A 17,157-nucleotide genomic window follows, 5' to 3' on the forward strand; every position below is an offset into this window, starting at 1 on the left:
GCAATGCGGAAAGGGGGTGGACGGGAGGGGAAGAGGCAATGCTGAAAGAGGGGTTGGAGGGAGGGGAAGAGGCAATGCGGAAAGGGCGGTGGGAGGGAGGGAGGAGAAGAGGCAATGTGAAAAGAGGGATTTGTGGGAGGGAGGGGGGAAGAGGCAACTCGGAAAGAGGGGTGGGTGGGAGGGAGGGAGAGGGAAGAGGCAACTGGGAAAGAGGGGTGGGTGGGAGGAGAAGAGGCAATGCGGAAAGAGGGGCGGACGGGAGGGGAAAGAGGCAATGCAGAAAGAGGGGTGAGAGGTAGGGGAAAGAGGCAATGCGGAAAGAGGGTTGGGCAGGGAGGGGAAGAGGCAATGCGGAAAGAAAGGTGGGAGGGAGGGGAAGAGGCAATGCGGAAAGAAGGGTGGGAGGGAGGGGAAGATGCAATGCGGAAAGAAGGGTGGGAGGAAGGGGAAGAGGCAATGCGGAAAGAGGGGTGGACGGGAGGGGAAAGAGGGTATGCGGAAAGAGGGGTGGGAGGTAGGGGAAGAGGCAATACGGAAAGAGGGGTGGGCAGGGAGGGGTAGAGGCAATGCGGAAAGAAGGGTGGGAGAGAGGGGAAGAGGCAATGCGGAAAGAGGGGTGGACTGGAGGGGAAAGAGGCAACGCGGAAGAGGGGTGGGAGGGAGGAGAAGAGGCAATGCGGAAAGACGGGTGGGAGGAGGGGAAGGGCAATGCGAAAAGAAGGATGTGTGGGAGGGAGAGGGAAGAGGCAACTCGGAAAGATAGGGTGGGTCGGAGGGAAGAGGGAAGAGGCAACTCGGAAAGAGGGGTTGGTGGGAGGGAGAGAGAAGAGGCAACTCGGAAAGAGGTGTGGGCAGGAGGGAGAGGCAAGAGGCAACTCGGAAAGAGGGGTGGGTGGGAGGAGCGAAGATGTTGTAAAACAGCAAAATGTGAAGAATGATGATATTGGTATACGTTATGAAATGGTGTAAAAAAAACTTTCAAAATCTGGAAGTACTTGCCAGATTATATCACTATCTAGAATATGTTTTAGCTGGTAATGAATTGTTTTTCGAACCAGCAAGAGTAATATTGTCAAACTGCACCACTGTATTTGGATTTGTGTTCAATCGAGACAGGCTATGAGATTTTTTATGCTTGTAAACCTACCTAATTAAAAAAATCAAAAAAAGGACTGTACTCTGATGCTGCTGATCTAGCCCCTTGCCATTTTGCAACTCAGTGAACCTTATAAAACAAAATGGAAACGGTGACTATAGATACTCAAAAAGGGGAGGTTTGTGTAGAAGAATAAGGTTGAGCACCGAACAAGGGAAGTGTGCTCACCTCCTGTTACAAGAGACAGAGTAAATTGAGAATACGTAGCTCTAACAGCTGTCCCAGAGGAAGAGATTCCGCCTTCAACAAGGACACCATAAACGACTGAAGACAAGAGAAGATCAGAAGCTTGTTACTGCTGACAAATTAGACCAACATACTCTACTAAAAAACTGAGCAATTAAATCAGCACATATTATGAATGTGCCTTAACCACATTATTGAATGTATGGGGCACCCTACTCTTGACAAAGATGATTTAGTTATGGTCAAGACAGAGTAGCAAGACATATGTCCCATAAAATCAAGAACACATTACACTCAAGGCAGGGTGCTCACCAGAATTTCTTGATATGTGGGCCTCACTGCTGGACTTGATGACTCTGCAGTTGGTGGGTACTTCTTCTACAGTCAATAATTGCTCTGGCTTCTCACGCTGCTTGCTGTGATTCTCCAGAACCTGGACTGCTGTGGCAATAGCAACCTTAGAGTTCAGGGTTTGGTGGGAGGAGGCGTCTGTATCCTCGTCATCTTCAATGTCCCAAGCATCACTAGTACTGCGGGCAAACTCGTGGAAGCTGGAAGCTTTCTTACTCTTTAGAGGAAGTGCATTGCCCTTGGACCGGTCCTTTATAAAACTATCAAGAGGAAAATCATCAGCAGACCATAACTGACCAACTGTTGCTTTTCACATCCAGCATTAAAAAGCAATAATACAGCACATACACACAAAGACCACTGCAAGACCCACAATATAAAAGCCACTGACCAAAATCCAAAATCAGACACTACAAGCTCTCCAGGCATTCCACCACACATGCTCCCAAAGGTGATGCCTTATATTAACATGTTTTCCAATATAACACAAAACAGTCTATACTGTTTCCGAACATGCTGAAGACCCAGATAAAAATAGATCATAAACCTTTCCCTTTGTATATGTTAATAGCCTTAGGAGCAGAGCAACTTAAGAATCTGCAGACATGCAATTCAGAGTCAAATTCTTCCCCTTACCCTTTTGTCAGACGAGGATCCAAAGGCGGATGCTGGGCTCCATAAACTGGTTGAATGCTAAAAAAAAAAAAAAAAAAAAAAAAAAAATAGGGGAAAGGTATGAAAACCTGAACTACCATAAATAAATAACATAAATCTGCAGCAATTTTAAATAATTCTTTGATTACTAGTCCTTGCCTGAATAAGCAAGAGTTTTCAAAAACAATAAGTTTACTTGTGTGTGTCAAGAATGAGTAATCGCTCAGCATCCTGATACCATCTACATGAGAATAACAATGTAATGCCACCTCAAGGAGTCGAAGTTAAAAATCAGATCGCTCTTTTGCTTTGTACCCAGCTACCTTTGCTCTATTTAAATCCCATAACAAATGGGATAGCTTGGCCGAGTCCCCAGTGGTCAGATACTGGCAAGGTATGTGGCCCACCATAAATGCATCAACCAAATGAAGCACCAGAGATACCTTTTATTGGGAGATCATCATTCCAGTGCCAGACAGCCTAAGCACAACTACACAAGATCAATTAAATATTTGCTACTCAAATCAGTCTAATACTGCTAGAGTGAGCCAGGAGCTTACTCTGGCCCAAGTTCCTGTGCATCTTTATTTATGGTCAGTGTGAGATTCTAAGTAAGGACCAACCATATGTAAAGCGGTCACTGCTTCCCCAAAAATTGATAGTCGGTGGAAGTTTCCAGGCCCTATGCCATAGCAATGAAACCCAAGCAATTCCATACATGTTTTGTTTGGCCCCATCACTACAGTACAACTAGGAGTCTAATGACACAGCAAGTTACTGGATCAATGACTGAATACCAGTCTATTTAAGGTAACCTATGAGAGCATCAAAGTGATGGATGGAAAGTTAGAATTAATCTCTCTCACTGGCAATTAACCTTGTCCAATAATTAACTTTCATAAGATTGTTCCAACCCACAGAACTTTGGGAACGACATCTTATACTCTTGATCGTGGACAACTGCACTTAGTACTAGACACTCAGGGGAGTCCACAGATGTGTTACTTGCAAGGATCCAACTATGTTAGGTTGTTATAAGAAACGTTTGTAGTAAGGAGGGTTCCCAGGTTGCTGGCACACACCGAGCCTGAATAGTGCAACCATTCAGCATGGCAAGTGGGAGGAAATGGGGGCTTTACCCCCACTGTGTTGGCCCTTAAGTCAAAACTACAGCAAAATAATAAAAATGTTATTGTGCATGCCATGGTGATATGGGTGCTCTAGGCCCCAGGTGGCTGCAGGGGCTTTAGGAATGAGAGGGAATAGACCAGATTCCTGGGAGGCCATCCCAACTTCATATTTTCTCCTTAAAAAGTTTAAACAAAAATAAAATATACATTCCTGGTATTTAGTGGGCTTTCCAGCTCATCCTAGAGGGCATATTAGTTGTACACCCCCAACCTTCCGGGGGGAGTTAAGCAGAGTGATGGCAAGGCTTAATCTGGGGTGGGCGCTCTGCCTGATGCCTAGGTTCGGTGCCCACATTTTTATTTACCTACTTTCCCTGGTACTTAGTGGACTTTCATAATGGCGGGCTTTGCTTTCACTTTGTTTAATGTCACGTCAGTAAGCTGTGAGTTATAGCAACCAACTGAAAAAGCATTTACAATGCAATAGGTCTCTCATTATTAAAGTTTGAGGTGAGAGAGTCAGTGAGAGAGAGAGTCAGTCAGGCAGTGAGAGAGTCAGTCAGGCAGTGAGAGAGTCAGTCAGTGAGAGAGTCAGTAAGTCAGTGAGAGAGTCAGTAAGTCAGTGAGAGAGTCAGTAAGTCAGTGAGAGAGTCAGTAAGTCAGTGAGAGAGTCAGTAAGTCAGTGAGAGAGTCAGTCAGTGAGAGAGTCATTGAGAGAGAGAGAGAGACATTGAGAGAGAGAGTCAGTCAGTGAGAGAGTCAGTCAGTGAGAGAGTCAGTCAGTGAGAGAGTCAGTCAGTGAGAGAGTCAGTCAGTGAGAGAGTCAGTCAGTGAGAGAGTCAGTCAGTGAGAGAGTCAGTCAGTGAGAGAGTCAGTCAGTGAGAGAGTCAGTCAGTGAGAGAGTCAGTCAGTGAGAGAGTCAGTCTGTGAGAGAGTCAGTCAGTGAGAGAGTCAGTCAGTGAGAGAGTCAGTCAGTGAGAGAGTCAGTCAGTGAGAGAGTCAGTCAGTGAGAGAGTCAGTCAGTGAGTGAGTCAGTCAGTGAGAGAGTCAGTCAGTGAGAGAGAGTCAGTCAGTGAGAGAGAGTCAGTCAGTCAGTGAGAGAGTCAGTCAGTCAGTGAGAGAGAAAGTCAGTGAGAGAGAGAGTCAGTCAGTGAGAGAGTCAGTCAGTGAGAGAGTCAGTCAGTGAGAGAGTCAGTCAGTGAGAGAGTCAGTCAGTGAGAGAGTCAGTCAGTGAGAGTCAGTCAGTCAGTGAGAGAGTCAGTCAGTGAGAGAGTCAGTCAGTCAGTGAGAGAGAGTCAGTCAGTCAGTGAGAGAGAGAGAAAGTCAGTCAGTCAGTGAGAGAGAGAGAAAGTCAGTCAGTCAGTGAGAGAGAGAGTCAGTCAGTCAGTGAGAGAGAGAGTCAGTCAGTCAGTGAGAGAGAGAGAGTCAGTCAGTCAGTCAGTCAGTGAGAGAGTCAGTCAGTCAGTGAGAGAGTCAGTCAGTCAGTGAGAGAGTCAGTCAGTGAGAGAGTCAGTCAGTGAGAGAGTCAGTCAGTGAGAGAGTCAGTCAGTGAGAGAGAGTCAGTCAGTGAGAGAGTCAGTCAGTCAGTGAGAGAGTCAGTCAGTCAGTGAGAGAGTCAGTCAGTCAGTGAGAGAGTCAGTCAGTGAGAGAGTCAGTCAGTGAGAGAGAGTCAGTCAGTGAGAGAGTCAGTCAGTGAGAGAGTCAGTCAGTGAGAGAGTCAGTCAGTCAGTGAGAGAGAGAGTCAGTCAGTCAGTGAGAGAGAGAGAGAGAGTCAGTCAGTCAGTGAGAGAGAGAGTCAGTCAGTCAGTGAGAGAGAGAGAGAGAGAGAGAGAGAGAGAGAGAGAGAGAGAGAGAGAGAGAGAGAGAGAGAGAGAGAGAGAGAGAGAGTCAGTCAGTGAGAGAGTCAGTCAGTGAGAGAGTCAGTCAGTGAGAGAGTCAGTCAGTGAGAGAGTCAGTCAGTGAGAGTCAGTCAGTCAGTGAGAGAGTCAGTCAGTCAGTGAGAGAGTCAGTCAGTCAGTGAGAGAGTCAGTCAGTCAGTGAGAGAGTCAGTCAGTCAGTGAGAGAGAGAGAGAGAGAGAGTCAGTCAGTCAGTGAGAGAGAGAGTCAGTCATTCAGTGAGAGAGAGAGAGAGTCAGTCAGTGAGAGAGTCAGTCAGTGAGAGAGAGTCAGTCAGTGAGAGAGAGAGTCAGTCAGTGAGAGAGAGAGTCAGTCAGTGAGAGAGAGTCAGTCAGTGAGAGAGAGTCAGTCAGTGAGAGAGTCAGTCAGTGAGAGAGAGTCAGTCAGTGAGAGAGAGTCAGTCAGTGAGAGAGTCAGTCAGTGAGAGAGTCATTCAGTGAGTCATTCAGTGAGAGAGAGAGTCAGTCAGTGAGAGAGAGGTCAGTCAGTGAGAGAGAGTCAGTCAGTGAGAGAGAGAGTCAGTCAGTGAGAGAGAGAGTCAGTCAGTGAGAGAGAGAGTCAGTCAGTGAGAGAGAGAGTCAGTCAGTGAGAGAGTCAGTCAGTGAGAGAGAGAGTCAGTCAGTGAGAGAGAGAGTCAGTCAGTGAGAGAGAGTCAGTCAGTGAGAGAGAGAGTCAGTCAGTGAGAGAGAGTCAGTCAGTGAGAGAGAGTCAGTCAGTGAGAGAGAGTCAGTCAGTGAGAGAGAGTCAGTCAGTGAGAGAGAGTCAGTCAGTGAGAGAGAGTCAGTCAGTGAGAGAGAGTCAGTCAGTGAGAGAGAGTCAGTGAGAGAGAGTCAGTGAGAGAGAGTCAGTGAGAGAGAGTCAGTGAGAGAGAGTCAGTGAGAAAGAGTCAGTAAGAGAGAGTCAGTGAGAGAGTCAGTGAGAGAGTCAGTGAGAGAGTCAGTGAGAGAGAGTCAGTCAGTGAGAGAGTCAGTCAGTGAGAGAGTCAGTCAGTGAGAGAGTCAGTCAGTGAGAGAGTCAGTCAGTGAGAGAGACAGTCAGTGAGAGAGACAGTCAGTGAGAGAGACAGTCAGTGAGAAGGAGAGAGTCAGTCAGTGAGAGAGAGAGAGAGAGAGAGAGAGAGTCAGTCAGTGAGGGAGGGAGAGAGAGAGTCAGTCAGTGAGGGGGAGAGAGAGTCAGTGAGAGAGTCAGTCAGTGAGAGAGTCAGTCAGTGAGAGAGAGAGAGTCAGTCAGTGAGAGAGAGAGAGTCAGTCAGTGAGAGAGAGAGAGAGAGAGAGAGAGTCAGTCAGTGAGAGAGAGAGAGAGAGTCAGTCAGTGAGAGAGAGAGTCAGTCAGTGAGAGAGAGAGAGTCAGTCAGTGAGAGAGAGAGAGTCAGTCAGTGAGAGAGAGAGTCAGTCAGTGAGAGAGAGTCAGTCAGTGAGAGAGAGAGAGAGTCAGTCAGTGAGAGAGAGAGAGTCAGTCAGTGAGAGAGAGAGAGTCAGTCAGTGACAGAGAGAGAGTCAGTCAGTGAGAGAGTCAGTCAGTGAGAGAGAGAGTCAGTCAGTGAGTGAGAGAGAGAGTCAGTGAGTGAGAGAGAGTCAGTGAGTGAGAGAGAGAGTCAGTGAGTGAGAGAGAGAGTCAGTGAGTGAGAGAGAGAGTCAGTGAGTGAGAGAGAGAGTCAGTGAGTGAGAGAGAGTCAGTGAGAGAGAGAGTGTCAGTCAGTGAGAGAGAGAGTCAGTCAGTGAGAGAGAGAGTCAGTCAGTGAGAGAGAGAGAGAGTCAGTCAGTGAGAGAGAGAGAGAGTCAGTCAGTGAGAGAGAGAGTCAGTCAGTGAGAGAGAGAGTCAGTCAGTGAGAGAGAGAGTCAGTCAGTGAGAGAGCGAGTCAGTCAGTGAGAGAGCGAGTCAGTCAGTGAGAGAGCGAGTCAGTCAGTATTTATTTATTTACGGGTTTATACCGCGCTAGGATCACCTCCCGAAGGAGTATCTCCGCGCCTTGAAAACCTTTACAGCTTGTGGCAGTAGGTACACAGATATCACTAGTTGGAGAATAGGAAGGTTTTTAACTGTTTTCTGAACGGGAGATAGTCCTGGCAGAGTCTCAAAGAGAGAGGGAGGCTGTTCCACAACCTTGGTCCGGCTATGGATAGCGCCCTTCCACCTTGCCTGGTCTTTCTAGCTCTTGGGACCTGTAGTAAGGCTTGATCACTGGATCTCAGGGACCGTACAGGTTTATAGAGGGAGAATCTGCTGTTTAGATACTCGGGCCCTCTGTTCTGGAGGCTCTTATGTATAGTACATCCAATCTTGTACTTCACCCTTTGTTTAATGGGTAGCCAATGTAAGGTGTTCAAAAGAGGCTTTGATGGTGTACGGGGGGGCTGATTTAGTACAAGACGGGCCGCAGTGTTCTGGACTACTTGCAATCTCGCAATAACTCCCTCATTTGCTGATAGGAGCATCCCGTTGCAGTAGTCCAGACGACTCAGTATTAGGGCCTGCACTAATGTTCTCCTAGTTGAGTCAGGGAGCATAGGGAAAACTTTCCTCAGCATGGCGATCACATGGAAGCATGAGCTCACCACTTGGTTGCTGTATTGTTTCAGGGAGAGCTCCTGATCCAGGCGCACGCCGAGATTTTTTACCACCTGCTTTGGCTCTGGGACTGGGCCTAGATCTTGCGGCCACCAGTCTGGGGACCATAGGAGCTTTGCCTCACCGAACAGCATCACTTCCGTTTTTGCAACGTTGCATTGCAGGAAGTTAGATGCCATCCAGTGGGCAACTGCCTTCATCCCCGAGGAGAAAGAGTTCCTGACCGTCTCTGTGAGATGTTTGAACGGGAAGAGGAGTTGGGTGTCATCCGCGTATGACATAGGGATGAACCCATGAGATCTCATGATGTTTGCCAGGGGGGCCACATAGATATTAAACAGGGTCGGGCTTAAGCACGACCCCTGTGGCACCCCCTTTGAGATCTCCAACTCCTCTGACCGGTGGGGACCCAGGATGACTGTCTGGGTGCGGTCAGTCAGAAAACTCCTTAACCATGCCAGAGCTCCACCTTCCAGACCGATGTTCACAAGTCTGGTAGTCATGATGTCATGTGACACGGTGTCAAACGCCGCAGACAGATCCAATAGAACCAGGATGACGGAGTAGCCCCCATCCTGGTACATATGTAGATCGTCTGCGACTGACAGTAAGGTGGTCTCTGTGCTATGGCTTGGCCTGAAGCCCGATTGAGAGGGGTCCAGGCCATGTGTGTCCTCGACGAACCTGGACAGATGTCTGTTAACATATTTCTCTATCATTTTGCCCATAAAAGGGAGAAGAGAGATGGGACGTAGGTTGGCAAGATCCGTCCAAGGAATGGTGGTATTTTTTCTTAGCGGTCTTACCAGAGCCCGTTTCCAATCTCTCGGAACTTCTCCCGTACTTAACGATAGATTAATTAGTTTCTGGATACCAGGACCAAGAGTTTCAGCCAACATGGGCATGATACGGGCGGGAACAGTGTCCTGCGGACTGCCGCTCTTAATCATTTTTGTAAGGGCGATGACTTCCTCTAAGGAAATAGGGGGAACGTTTTTTAATTGATTGGCCTGTGTGTCCCGCTGCGGGCTATTGTGAGAGGGGGTATTAGGATCGGCTACTTTAGTCGATTTAGTGGCCAGTATCTTTGCATAAATTGAATCGATTTTGTTCATGAAAAAGTGTGAGATTCCATCACATAATTCTTGTGAAGCAACCTCCACCGTCTCGCATGCTACAGGCTTGGTGAAAGTTTGCAGGATTTGAAAAAGAACTTTAGAGTCCTTCCCAGCCTCTGCAAGTTGCATAGCAATGTGACTTTTACGGGCCATCCTTATAGCTTTATGGTAAGATCTAAGGGATGTTAAATAACATTGTTTGTCCTCCTGACTCCGGGATTGTCTCCACACTTTTTCCAGCTTTCTGGACTTTTGTTTCATATGTCTCAGGTCTTCAGAGTACCAGACTTCTTGTCTGGCTGCTTGACGGGGTTTATACACTTTCAGCGGAATAACGCCATCAATTGCTTCATTGACAGCATGTACAAACAGATTGAGCTCATTTGACATCCTTCCCTCATGCTCATTGATCATAGGGGCTTGATAGGCTTCTCGGAAAGTGTCCTGTGTTAGTTTGTGCCAAGGTCTTCTCTTGGTGGCTAAGGTGGTCGTTGCATTAGATTTACCCATGGGCTTAGTGTAGAATTTTAAAATAAAATGATCTGTCCATTCTACTTGAGCGGAGGGTGTGCACATATATAAAGATGAGTTGGAGAACACCAGATCCAACGTGTGACCTGCCTCATGTGTGGGTCCCTGATTCATCTTTTTAAGACCTATGTGTTCCATGTCCATAAGAAGTGTTCTGGCCTCCAAGCATGTCTCTAATTCACTGTGGAAATTGAAGTCCCCCACTAATAAGAAGTTCTGGTCATTTAAAATAAACGGCGCAAGAACCTCCATAAGTGAGATCGAGAAATCCACGCTTGAACCTGGGGGTCGATATAAAACCGCGCCCCTTCTGTTCTCCCCGGAGGTGGAGCAGAGTTTAAAAATCATTAGTTCCATCAGAGGGGTGCTGATTTCCTCCAATATTGTGGCAATTAGTTCCTCCCTGTAAACAATGGCTATTCCACCACCTATTTTTTGTGGACGATCCAGTCTAGAGACCTTATAGCCCATCGGAATGCCCAGAGTGATAGCTGAGATTGAATGAGGCTTGAGCCAGGTCTCTGTTAAAAAGCAGAGATCAGGCTTTTCTGTAGATATCAGGTCCCACACCTGTGATGCATGCTTTGGTAATGAGCGCACATTGCATAGTAGATGTTTGCTTCCTATGGGGATGGGATCCTTGGTAGTTTTTATGGGGCCGGTTTTATGTGTAGAGCATAGTGGTTTGATAGGAACTCGCAAAGGAATGTTATCCCCTGCCTCGAGGCCAAAATGTGTATAACAGTCAGAGCATGTAAAAGGGCCTTCAAGATTAGAATGGAAAGTAACATCGCATGTGGAACCTATACTGGGACGTAGATCCCATAGTACCTGTGATGAGTATGTTAGATGGCCAGTAACAGGGGTACTCATGATGGTAGTTGGGACAGCCATAGTCTCCTGCCCCTGGCCCCGTCCAGGCCCGGACGGGCACAGACGGGCTTCTCTCTGGCTTGTCTCCGGCGCGTCCTCCGGCGCTCCCCTGCGCGCGACCGCTGCGCGCTCAAGCGACGAGGGGGCTAAATAGCCCCTCCTTGTGTGAGGCTAGACCGCTAACCGAAGGGCTGGCGGAAGTGGGGTAGTTCGTCAGGCTCTTACCTGTCCGCCCTCCGCTCAACGGCAATAATTGCCGAGTCGGACCAGGGCGGGCAGGCTACAGCATCGAGCGCTGACTTCCCAGTGTAGGTAAGGATTAGTTACTTACCTGTAATCCTAGTTCTCTTCCAGGGGTATCCTCATCAAAGTCATAAGCATTAGAATATTCCCGCCCATGCGCGGGACCCCGGAAACAATATATTATATGTGCCCCACATATACATATACATATATATATAAATATATATATATAAAAATAAGCAATTGCAGCCAAATAAAACAGTAGAGCTGGAATATGCTGTGAAGAATTTCCACCATACATGTGTATTAGCATTAGAAACATGATAAACAACACAAATGCTTGTTTAGAAACTGTTTTAATGCTTAGAAAACAGCAGAAATTCTTATAAGACACTGTAAGCATATACAGCTCCCAGGCTGCATTGCAAATACCCAGTCTAAAAAGACTGAAAAGCTAACCCTGTGGCTGCATGTACCAAAACTGACGCTGTGCCTTTAAGGCACCTCTGCCCCTAGCTTCCCATCATGCCTCAGGGGTTACAGTTAGGTCAGTTGTTCTTTTCGGAGACTGAAAACAAAACCATGGTAATAACAGGTTAAAACATCTCCTACTTCATAAACAAAGTCCTTTGCCCGGGGAGGCGGGAGGGTTGCTTATGACTTTGATGAGGATACCCCTGGAAGAGAACTAGGATTACAGGTAAGTAACTAATCCTTCTCTTCCAGGGGATCCTCATCAATAGTCATAAGCATTAGAATAGAGTAGCGAGCCTCACCTCATCCCTGCGGGCAAAGGAAACAACAGGTAACATTCACATTCGTAGGCCCAAACAGTAGGCCTTATACTACCCAAATAGGTTTCTCAAGGAGGCTTGCCCTACTTGAGAATCCGCTCTGGAATCAGACTCTAGGCAATAATGCCTTGTAAAGGTATGGACTGATTTCCATGTCGCAGCCTTGCAAATTTCTGACATGGGAATGTCATGTAAAAATGCTGTTGTGGCTGCCTTCCCTCTAGTGGAATGAGCTTTGGGTGATTGTAACAAAGGTTTGCCAGCCAGCTGGTATGCTAGTTTGATACATGAGACAATCCATCTGGAGATGGACCTCTTGGCTGCCGCAAACCCGGTCCTCATTGACCCATAATTGACAAAGAGTTGGTCTGTCTTTCTGGTGCCCTTTGTTCTTTCTAGGTAAAACTTTAGCACCCGTTTAAGATCTAACGAGTGCAACGACCTCTCAGCTGGGGTCGATGGGTTAGGAAAGAACGAAGGAAGGGTAATCGTTTGGTTTATATGAAAATCCGATACCACTTTTGGAAGGAAAGAGGGGTGAGCTCTCATTACCACTCTGTTGTGGTGAAACACCGTGTAGGGTTCCTTGGTGCAGAGTGCTTGAATCTCGCTAACCCTGCGAGCAGAGGTTATTGCCACCAAGAAGGCCGCCTTCCACGTGAGATGCTGCAAGGAGGCCTTGTGTATAGGTTCAAACGGTGCAGACATCAGCCTGGAGAGAACCAGGTTCAACTCCCAGGGAGGAGAAGGATTTCTCACAGGGGGATAGACCTTCTTCAATCCCTGAAGGAAATCCTTAACCACTGGGACCTGAAAAAACGACGTTTGTGTCGGTGATTTTCTGTACGCTACTATGGCAGATAGGTGAACCCTGATAGAAGCGTATTTCAACCCTGATGTCGCTAGGTAAAGGAGGTAAGGGAGGACTACCTCTTCTTGTCCTGTGGTGGGATCAAAGCCATGGTCCCTACACCAAATGAAAAATCTCTTCCACTTGAATGCATAAGATGCCCTAGTGGAAGGCCTCTTTGCCTCTTTTAAAATATTCATACATTCTGGAGGCAGATTTAAGTGTCCGTATTGCAAGACCTCAGGAGCCATGCAGTCAGGTTCAGTGACGGGAGGTTGGGATGCAGGATCCTCCCGTTCATTTTGCTCAACAGGTCTGGTCTGCATGGCAGACGTCTGTGTGGACACAGCGACAGATGTAATAGGTCTGGATACCACCATTGTCGCGGCCAATCCGGAGCAACTAGGATCATGTCCATGCTCGATCTGATGAGCTTGGCCACCACCTTCGGAATCAGAGCCAGAGGAGGAAACGCATAGGCGAACATTCCTGTCCACTCCAGCAGGAGAGCGTTCCCTTGTGTCCCTGGTCGGTGGAACCTGGACGCGAAGGCGTGGCATTTGGCGTTTTCGTCGTCCGCGAATAAATCTATGTCTGGATGGCCCCAGCAACGGAAGAGTTCTTCGACTACTTCGTCGTTTAGCACCCAGTCTGGCTGATCTTCGAAGTGCCTGCTGAGTGCGTCCGCCTTTGTGTTTAGCTCGCCTGGAAGGTGTACTGCCACCACCGACAGTCCCCGAGCCAGAAGCCAGTGCCATATGGCTTGGGCCTCCTGAGACAGAGGGCGAGACCGTGTTCCTCCCTGCTTGTTCAGATAGAACATTGTTGTAGTGTTGTCCGTCTGAACCAAGATCTTGTCCGTTGTGATTGCTGGAAGGAACGCTTTGAGCGCCAGATGTACTGCTCGAAGTTCCAGCATGTTGATATGGTAAGTTTGAAGGTTGGTCGACCAGCGACCCTGAATCTGAAGACGACCCATGTGAGCACCCCAACCTTCCAGAGATGCGTCCGTTATCACAGACATCGAAGGAAGAGGCTGCTGAAAAGGGACTCCCTGCAAGACATTCCGAGGGCGAGTCCACCACTGTATTGAGGATAGTGCTGCTTGAGATAGGATGATTCGATCCTCCCAATCTCCAGTCGCTTGGTCCCACTGGTCTTCCACAGACTCTTGAAGAGGACGCATCCTCAACCTGGCGTTTGGAATTAGGAAGATGCAGGACGCCATGGAGCCCAGTAGAGACGCTACTTCTCGCACCTTTGGACGAGGAGACTGAAGTAACTTTCTGCATTTCTGCCCCATGGAAGATAGTCTCTCCTGCGAAGGAAACGCTCTTCCTAAATTTGTGTCTAGGACCGCTCCCAGATAGTGGATGGTTTGCGTGGGATGCAGGACTGACTTTTCTGTGTTCACGTGGAGCCCAAGCCTGTGCAGTTGTTGAAGACACAGACGACAGTCTTTGGTGGCTTGATGAGGGGACTGGCTCTTCAGGAGCCAGTCGTCCAGATATGGGTACACAAACAGACCTTTTTTGTGTAGACATGCCGCTACCACTGCCATGCACTTGGTGAACACCCTTGGTGCGGATTTCAGACCGAACGGAAGTACTTTGTACTGGTAATGCTTGTTCCCTACCAGAAACCTCAAGTACTTCCGATGACCTGGTGTGATAGGAATGTGGAAGTACGCGTTCTGTAAATCCACCGAACACATCCAATCTCCACTTTGTAGATGAGGACATATCTGATGAAGTGCCAGCATGCGAAACTTCTCTTTGACCACCACTTTGTTGAGGGACCGAAGATCTAGAATCGGTCTGAACTTGTCCTCTTGGTCTCTTTTGGGGACTAGAAAATACCTTGAGTACACTCCTCTCCCCCTTTGGGATGGGGGTACCTCTTCGATTGCGTTTTTCTGCAAGAGGACGCTCACCTCCCTTTTGAGGAGGTTTAGATGGTACGAGCGAGTCTTTTTTGGAGGAATCGGTTGTGGTCTCTTCCGGAAACGTAGCGCATATCCATTGCGCAGTATATTCAGCACCCACTGATCTTTTGTGATGCTGACCCACTCTTCCAGGTGTTGCGAAGCACTTCCTCCCACTGGAGTGGGTAACGGCGCCAGAGGAAGCCACTGCTCAGGCCTTGCCTCCTCTGGGCGTGGCAGAGGACTGATGATGTCCGCCTCTGCCTCTGCCTGATTTTCCTCCTCTGTATTGTGTCTTCCCTTGTGGCTTGTTCTGAGACCATTGAGGGGTTTGAACCCTCTGTTGGCCTCCCCGGTTCTTGTTGGTCTTGAAGCGTCGCTTGAACGGCTCTTTCTTCTTTTCCAGACCAACCGCCTTCACCGTGTCCAATTCTGTTTTCATGCGGGTCATTTCCTGATCGGCATGCTCCCCAAAGAGTGAAGATCCTGAGAAGGGCAGATTGAGGATGCGTTGCTGGGCATCTGGTTTGAGACCCGTCAACCGCAACCAAGAAGATCTTCTTGCGCAAACCCCATGCGAGTAGGCATGTCCTGCTAGGAGTGCGTTATCTGCGGACGAACTGATCATTTGGTTTGCCACCAAACAGCCCTCCGTCACTGTTTCCTCAAAGTCCTTCTGGTCCTCCTTGGGCAATTTTTCTTTGAATCGTTCCATGGAGTCTCACAGTGCTCTATCATATCTGCCGAGAAGTGCTGAGGCACTAGAGACTTTCAATGATGAAGCTGCTGTGCTGCACACTCTACGTCCCCAAGAATCTTGGGTCTTGCTGTCCTTGTCAGGAGGAACTGAAGAAGAGGGTGCGACTGCGTGATTCTTTCTAGCTGAGGCTACGATAACAGAGTCCGCCGCAGGCTCCCCTTTAACAAAGATTGGGTCCGAGTCGGCCGGCCTATACTTTTTCTGGATACGTGCCGGAACCGCTCTGATTGCCGCTGGCGTGAGGAAGACCTCCTTGATTGGGTCCATTAACCCTGGAACCAATGGGAGCAAAGGCCGTGAATATGATTTGTGCCGAAGGGTCTCAAAAATTACAGTAGTGGACACTTCTGGAACAGCCATTTCTATTTGAAGTTTTTGAGCGCCCCTTTGAAGAACGTCTAGGTATGTGTTGACGTCGTCAAGCGGGGAAGCTCTGGAGTGAGGGCTGTCTGCCAGCGTTGGGGAGTAATCCCTTTTAGAAGATCTTGAAGAGGATGAGGAGGAGGTTGATGGTGTTCTCCTTCTCCTGTGGTGAGATTTTACCTTCCTCACTGGCGATCTTCTCGGTCGGTCTTCCCTTCGAGGAGAACGTGATTCTCTCCGACGCTCCCTTCGTGGAGATCTCGACCTCTCAGTTCGTTTCTCCCTTCTCGGCGTTTGAGATCTGGGATGCTCTCTCCGCGGTGATCGGGAGACCCTGGGGGTATGCGACCTTTCCGCTCTCCTCTCCCGAGAGCGTGATTGGTGTCTGATAGGACTCTGTCTGTCTGCCTCTTCTACCAGTCTCTGAAGAGGTGACCTGTGGAGTGGGCTTACATATCTGTGCAGCCTCTCCGTCGCTCCAGAATCCTTCCACGTGTGCAAAGGAGCATACCATCTAGGCGAGAGTGTTATCTTTCGCTGGGGCAACGGACTTCTACTCCTGGAACTGGACCTCGATGAGCTAGAGGCCCTTGAGGAGGAATGGTGAGAAGCCGATTGGGTCACCAAAATAGTCGAAGGCACTGAAGGGGATTTTCGTCTCACCGGTGTTGGCGGACGTCTTAGAAGTCTTTCCCTTGACGTTGGACGCCTCTGCGGCGTCGACGGAGTGATAATCTTCGACGTCGAACGCCTCGATGACGACCCGTGTTCTCTCGACGTCGACCTGTGATGTCGAGCCGCTGACGGTGTCTTCTCCCTCGACGTCGAACAGCGTCGTCCCGCCTTCGACGGAGGTCTCGACGTCGAACGGCGTTGCCCTGCCGTCGACGGAGGTCTCGACGTCGAGCGGCGTTGCCCTGCCGTCGACGGAGGTCTCGACGTCGAACGGCGTTGCCCTGCCGTCGACGGAGGTCTCGACGTCGGCCGACGTTGGTCTGTCGGCGACGGAGATGGCCTTCGACGTCCTGTCGTCGACGAAGCCCTTGATGTCGACCTGGCATGTGGCGACGGCGGAGGATCGGACATCCTCGACGTCGAGCGCCGACACGTCTTCGACGATGATCCCTTCCTCGACGACGATCGTCCGAGGGGGCTCTTGCTCCTCGACGCCGAGCGCCTCCGTGGAGACTTCGGCGGAGGTGTCACACTCTTCGAAGCCTGTCGACGTTGGGACGACGGCGAGTGTATTCTGTCTCTCGACGCCGACCGTCGCCTGGTTGACGGCGGCGGAGTTGACTTACGTCTTGACGTCGATCTTCTCGTCGACGGAGATCTCGTGGCTTCTCTCGACGCCGATCGTCGCCTAGTTGACGACGGCGGAGCTTTCTTCGTCGTCGGTGATTTTCTTTTCGACGACGATTTCCTCGTCGACGCCGGTCCCGACGTCGACGGAGCTTTATCTTTCGATTTTTCCATCAGATGTTGTTTTTTCAGCGCCGAGCCCGGCGCTGAGGTCGATGGACGCTCTGACTTGCCTTTGGAGGGAGTTCTGGGTCTCTTTGAACTCTTCCTCTCTGTTGATCTTCCCCTCATGGATCTTTGGGCCAAACCATAGAGCCTGTTCCTCTCCCTGTCTTTCAAAGTTCTGTCAGACAGGTTTTGACAATGAGAACAGCCCTTTGGATCATGATCTTCTGGCAAGCATAAAATACAGACCTCATGAGAGTCCGTTTTTGCCTTCTTGTGGCCACAAGAAGGGC

General features: G+C 49.1%; 1 protein-coding gene across 1 annotated transcript in view; it reads right to left on the bottom strand.

Annotated features, from left to right (window-relative positions):
- TBC1D22B (TBC1 domain family member 22B) overlaps positions 1-17,157 on the bottom strand; it is a 416,082-nt gene that overhangs the window by 309,861 nt on the left and 89,064 nt on the right. Inside the window, exons 2-3 of the mRNA XM_086923270.1 lie at positions 2,330-2,386; positions 1,655-1,953 (exon numbers count right to left, since the gene is read on the bottom strand). Coding sequence (XP_086779396.1) covers positions 1,655-1,953; positions 2,330-2,386 — 356 coding nt within the window. The remainder of the gene's footprint in view (positions 1-1,654; positions 1,954-2,329; positions 2,387-17,157) is intronic.

Source organism: Lissotriton vulgaris, chromosome 5 (genome assembly GCF_964263255.1).
Source record: "Lissotriton vulgaris chromosome 5, aLisVul1.2, whole genome shotgun sequence".
Lineage (NCBI taxonomy): Eukaryota > Metazoa > Chordata > Amphibia > Caudata > Salamandridae > Lissotriton > Lissotriton vulgaris.